Consider the following 5,652-nt stretch of genomic DNA (forward strand, 5'->3'; position numbering starts at 1 on the left):
TACATCATCTCTGTTCTGACTCGCGCACTTGAGCATCGTCCTCACGACTCAATCACGGGTATACAAGGGGTTTCGGAAGTAAGGTCAGTAGAATTGTTGATACCGTACTGTGGAGAGCTCGTGTCTCTCCTTGCGCACTGATTGTGTTTGCACATCTTTCCCGAGGGAAATCTCCTAGCACCTTTCTGCGGCATTCCGAGAAGGGAGAGTTCGTCTACGCTCGTGGCATTCCAGAGCAAGTAGCAACTCGTGTAAAGAGATTGACCTTGATTAACTCCTAGATACTCGAACAAGGGTCTCACACCATAACGCAAACCTATCCATACACTACAGCTCGCCAGGATCGCTTCGTTGATAGATACACGGACTGCATCATCATACGCAATCCCTGAAGAGGTTCCCACAATGGTGAGGAAATTGGAACCACAGAAGGTCCATGCACATTTGTTGTCCAAGGGTTGACAGGAGAGGAATACTCCACCATGCCATTGGAGGCTATTAAAGCACAGGCGTTGGAGCATCTTACATCCAATAAAAAAAATATGTTTGTTGGCCACTCTGATGAGCCTAACTCAGTTTATAATAATCCTCAACTATTTCCCTCAATGTTACCATGGTTATTTCCATATGGTTTTGGTGGCATATGTAACAATATGATTCCTAAAAATATTTCTTCCATGGCACACAAGCGTCTTCTATTAATGTATCATGATAAACGCTTCCAGATGGACCCACATTTTCCATTGATAGGGTTTAACCATGAACAAATACAACAAAGTACAACAGGTGGATATCTTACAACCAAAAAGTCCTCATTTTCCTTGGTCACAGATCGCCTGTTAAATCTTGATATGGATGTTTTATCTGGTATCAATAATTGGGGGAGCGTGTGAAGCCTGAAACAGAGCAGGAAAAAGAATGCTTCCAGCTACTTACCGATTTAGATTCAGTGGGAGGTCATGTGCAGGGATCCATTACATTACGAGTCCTCTGAGTTTACGAAGAGACTCGTTTATTACCCTTGATCTCAAGGAATTTTTCAGTGTTCTAACGCTGAACTTTGCCTTTTTCCCACGAAAATTGATGGTTTCCCACGTTCAGGGTTTCAGGGTTTCTAGCCTTTTGTAGTCTTCCATGTTCAGGGTTTCAGGCACTCTAGCTGTTTGTACGCTTCTGTCATCATTTTTGTAGTTGATGGTACACAGTACAAGGTTTTGTCCATTTGAATCACTTCTGTAGTGCTGTAGACAGCAATGCATTTGTTGAACTTGATTGGCAGACATTACTAGGAAATGTAGACATATCATAGAAGTATTTTGAGCTAGCTTCAACAACAATGTGTATGTCCTCACTCTTGGTTGCAGTCCAGTTCTTACATATATGGTATTAACTTAGAATGTTAAGCCTGTCTCATAATGTAGACAACAGCTCACTTTAAAGGTGGGACATGGAGGACAGTGTTTTCCAATCTTCAGCAAGCATAAGCTTGTCCAAGATGGTATCTTGTAAGATGTCAAATGGGATGGTGACTCACATTCCCTTTTCTAATTGTTCGTCAGTTCAATATGGTAGTAGATTAGCTGGCTTACTTGGCTCAGATTCTTGTTCAAAATGGTTGCCCATCAAACTATTTGTGTATGTTGAAGTTGGACCCAGTGATGTCACATTTTTTGAAACAAATACAAACAGTTTTACCATGTACGCAGTAAAGTTGTTTGTATATATTGAAGTTGAACTCACGTGATATTGATGTATCAGCTGGAAACAAATACAAACTGTTCTACCGCGTACGCGGTAAAATTGTTTGTACATATTGAAGTTGAACTCACGTGATATTGATGTATCACCTGCTCAAGTTTTATTTTTTTCTTATTGCTACCAACCGTTGACTGTATCCAATAGAAAACAATGTTTGAAATTACTCAGACTGCAGTTCATAAAATTATGACATTATATACTACCAGTGCATAAGTCGTTTGTCGCACCCTTCAGTCCAGGCGCATCTTGCTCAACTTCTCCCCAGTGTCATGCTCTTCATCCTCTTCATAACCAATCTTTCTCTTCAGCGATTGGCTTGCCCGACGGGGTTCAGCACCTCTGCTCATGCGACGTGCAATACTTGCATTCTGTTTTCTGTTAGCATTGTGTACTTTGGCTGAATGTTGGCTTACTCGTAGTGGACTGCAATCTAGTAGAGTGATAGCTCGTAGCACCACCAGTATTTTGTATCTTTGTTGCTTAAGCGGTATTGCAACGAATGATACCTGCACTTCCACAACATCTCCTGGACGTATCTTCATTGGGTTGATTTCATAGTATCTGTGAGGTATTAGTCAAATTTGAATCATTTGAGTGCTCCATTGCTTACCGTATAATATTATCGGTTCCTTGTTGCACTTCATAATAATCAACCTTATTTTCCAGGAGGTGAACAAATTCATTGGACAATGCGTTCGTAAGTATATTGTGTGGGTCGATCTCAGTGCCAAAGGAAATAGGAGCGTCACCGTTTATATCACGTCGGTCTGTGAAATAGCGGTTGCCCATATCCAATGCTTTGAATGTTTCATAATAACTAGGAACCCATGCATCCATGGTGTTGTGGGGTAGTGATCACTCAAAAATGTGCTGTATGTCGTAAATGTTTTCAATCATGGTGGAAAATTTTGTTCCCCCAAGTCCCGTCAAAGCTAATGATTGCTTCAGATATCTTCGCTGCTTTGACTCTCTGTTATATGATGCTTTAGCTTGTTTACGCTTCACAGTTAAGGAAATACTTACATTTTGAATGGTCGTTTCACAGGTGGAAGACTTGCATTGCAAACAATACCCTGTATGTGCAGTACGACTTCTTCTTGGCTGTTGTCATCAATGTTGGTCTTTGTGAGCTTCCAACATCTTGGTTTGTCCACCTTTGTTACTGAGCATAAATCAGACATTCCATCCACCTGTTATTGGGGTGTGAGTATGTCTCAGATAATCTATAACACTATACCACTGCTCACCGAATTAAAATACGCCAATTGTACAACCTTTGGACCCTTCGTTGTCCTAGCAGTTATGACGGCCTCAAGCAGATCACCTAGTATATAAAATTAGTGACTCTACACATCCAGTTAAAGAGGGTACTTGCATGCTTCTATCTTGTTGTAAAAAGAATCCATTGTAGTGAACGATGTACTGTGACTGGTAAAGTGTTCCAACTACAGAAGGTGGGGTGGGTTTGATTCTCTTGGAGTTTTTGGTGGCCTTACCAACAGATCTGCAGTGGTTGATGAGCCCTGACAAAATATGGTGCGATATTGTTGGATGACTTGGCTAGATATTTTCTGATGCATTTTGAATCCCTGTGGCGCTGTTTAGCTCAATATAATACTGACTAGAGAGTTTTTGAAAAAAATATGGTGCGATATTGTCGGATGACTTGGCTAGACATATTTTCCGATGCATTTTGAATCCCTGTGGCGCTGTTTAGCTCAATATAATACTCACTAGAGGGTTTTTGACAAATATGGTGCGATATCAACGGATGACTTGGCTAGACATATTTTCCGATGCATTTTGAATCCCTGTGGCACTCTTTAGCTCAATATAATACTCACTAGAGGGTTTTGGAAATTACCAACCCATAGATTGTTCATTCCTCTCAGTCGTTGTTAAACCTTGTTTGAAATTGTAGACACTCCAGGTAATTAGTTAGCTTTTGTGATAACTTCATGAAAAACTGTGGTTTTACCTATGCTGTTCTAATGCTGTATGCCTACCCTATTTGGTCATGCAGTTCTGTTTCTGAAAACCCTAACTGGTTTGAGGAACCTCTAACGCCACTAGTATACATTTGTGGCGTATATTGTTATATGCATATTCTGTCAGTTACCCCTTTGCAGGGTCGCGTTCTGGAGCTGGGATCAGGGTGGATGTTTGGTATTCCATCGAACGTCATAGCTGCAGCTGTATTGAACAAGTGTCCCTTGATAAATTGCTTTTGCTCCAAATAATAGAAAATAGTGAATGAGTGAATTTGTCTGGCGTAGGACTTAGCGTTTTTTTCCCCATCGTTCATCTCAACCATCAACTTCACTTTCTGCTTTGTTGGTATCGCCATGAACTTTCATTATCATCACTCAGGTTTGTGTTCTGCTTTTTATTCAGTCTTTCCGCCATGTTCCTGATATAATGAACTTAGGCCTGTACACACAATCCAGACAGCCAGCCTTTCCTTTGCATCGACCTTCATTTACAGGTATTAGTTGGACATTCATTCCTCATATCAAGTAGTGGACTCACCTATGATTCTTTTCCCAGAAATTGAATCACGGTCATCCTCTCCAACAATTTCCTCACCTTCTATGTCAGATCCTGGCTCGCCAACTGAATTATGTGTGTTTATCTCCAATTCGTTGTTGACCTTCATATGTTGATTTCTTGTTATTAGCATCCATGCCCTTGTTTGTAGATGGACCTGCTCTTCGTACATTTTTCAGCAATTCGGTTGCAAAGGGCCGAGAGTCGGTTTCCTCAGCTCAAGCAACTCTATCTAATCCACCATCGTTTCTCTGGCAAATGACATCAGAGCAACTGGTAGCAGTTCCAGACGATCCAATCTCACATCTGTGAGTTGGCAGACCTTTATCATTTGAAAACTAGTATGTCGCTACTTTGTCATCTTCATTTGTTATCGTTTTGAGCAACCATAGTTCCACAGAATGCCACCTTCGAGTATCCAACAAACATTCTCCTGCATATACCGCTAGACATCCAGAAGCTTATTCTGGATAACTTGGCCATTCCAGCCTTGCTCAGGCTATCAAAATGCTGCCGTTATCTATCACATTACGAGTCCTCTGAGTTTACGAAGAGACTCGTTTATTATCCAGGATCTCAGGACTTTTTTCAGCGCGGTAACGCTGAAATTTGACTTTCTCCCACGAAAGTGATTTCTTCCCATGATCATCTGCTTGGTTCGCCTACATGACTTTCCTAGTCTACTTGACCATTCCTTGATTATTACTGTCTTTTAGCCCTATCCAGGTTGTCGTTGATGTAGGTTGTGGCTAATATATTGCTCTATTTGGCTTCCAGACTCTGATGAATGAATGCATTGCCTCTATTTTCATGTTCATGCAACTCAACTTGTTTACATTGAAGGTACAACAATTAAGGTCCTGACAACTTGTGCAAATGAGCCCATGCTCTGGTGAAACAGGCCACAGGAATGTACTGAGCAGTTGGTGAGCATAAGGCAAAAAAGCGAAAATACAAACCTACTTACCTGGATGGGAACTCAACCATTTTGTAAATGGCTTTGTGGAGCATGTTTGTGGAGTGCATAGGTATTGAATTGAGTCCACGCCCATGTGAAATGGACCACAGGAAGGTACTAAACAATTGGTGAGCATAAGGCAAAAAAGCAGAAATACAAACCTACTTACCTTGATGGGAGGTTGACCGTTTTGTAAACGGTTTCATGGAGCTTGTTTGTGGAATGTGTAGGTATTGAATCGAGTCAATGCTCAAGCAAAATGGACTGCAGGAAGGTACTGAGAAGTTGTGAGCATAATGGTGAATATTCCGCATCAAAAGGAACAACTCACAAGTTGAGTCACGGAAATTTCCGAAAATGACGTACTTCCCTTGCGGGCTACCTTCAAA

The 5,652-nt window shown here is 41.2% G+C and overlaps 4 protein-coding genes across 4 annotated transcripts; 2 read left to right on the forward strand and 2 right to left on the reverse strand.

Moving 5' to 3' along the window:
• Positions 1-482: 482 nt before the first annotated feature.
• LACBIDRAFT_298817 (uncharacterized protein) lies at positions 483-893 on the forward strand (the record flags this gene model as incomplete). Its single annotated transcript, XM_001890710.1, has 1 exon — positions 483-893. The coding sequence occupies one exon, from the start codon at positions 483-485 to the stop codon at positions 891-893; it is 411 nt and encodes a 136-aa protein (XP_001890745.1).
• A 1,095-nt stretch (positions 894-1,988) lies between these two features.
• On the reverse strand, positions 1,989-2,595 carry LACBIDRAFT_298818 (uncharacterized protein; the record flags this gene model as incomplete). The annotated part of the gene is made up of 2 exons (XM_001890714.1): positions 1,989-2,319; positions 2,369-2,595. 2 exons carry the CDS (start codon positions 2,593-2,595, stop codon positions 1,989-1,991), a joined length of 558 nt encoding a protein of 185 aa, XP_001890749.1.
• A 1,694-nt stretch (positions 2,596-4,289) lies between these two features.
• Positions 4,290-4,617, forward strand: LACBIDRAFT_298819 (uncharacterized protein; the record flags this gene model as incomplete). Its single annotated transcript, XM_001890711.1, has 2 exons — positions 4,290-4,380; positions 4,436-4,617. 2 exons carry the CDS (start codon positions 4,290-4,292, stop codon positions 4,615-4,617), a joined length of 273 nt encoding a protein of 90 aa, XP_001890746.1.
• Positions 4,618-5,137: 520 nt separating this feature from the next.
• LACBIDRAFT_298820 (uncharacterized protein) lies at positions 5,138-5,469 on the reverse strand (the record flags this gene model as incomplete). Its single annotated transcript, XM_001890715.1, has 3 exons — positions 5,138-5,220; positions 5,273-5,380; positions 5,433-5,469. 3 exons carry the CDS (start codon positions 5,467-5,469, stop codon positions 5,138-5,140), a joined length of 228 nt encoding a protein of 75 aa, XP_001890750.1.
• Between the last annotated feature and the right edge of the window lie 183 nt (positions 5,470-5,652).

Source organism: Laccaria bicolor, genomic scaffold (assembly GCF_000143565.1).
Source record: "Laccaria bicolor S238N-H82 LACBIscaffold_156 genomic scaffold, whole genome shotgun sequence".
In the NCBI taxonomy this organism is placed as follows: Eukaryota; Fungi; Basidiomycota; class Agaricomycetes; order Agaricales; family Hydnangiaceae; genus Laccaria; species Laccaria bicolor.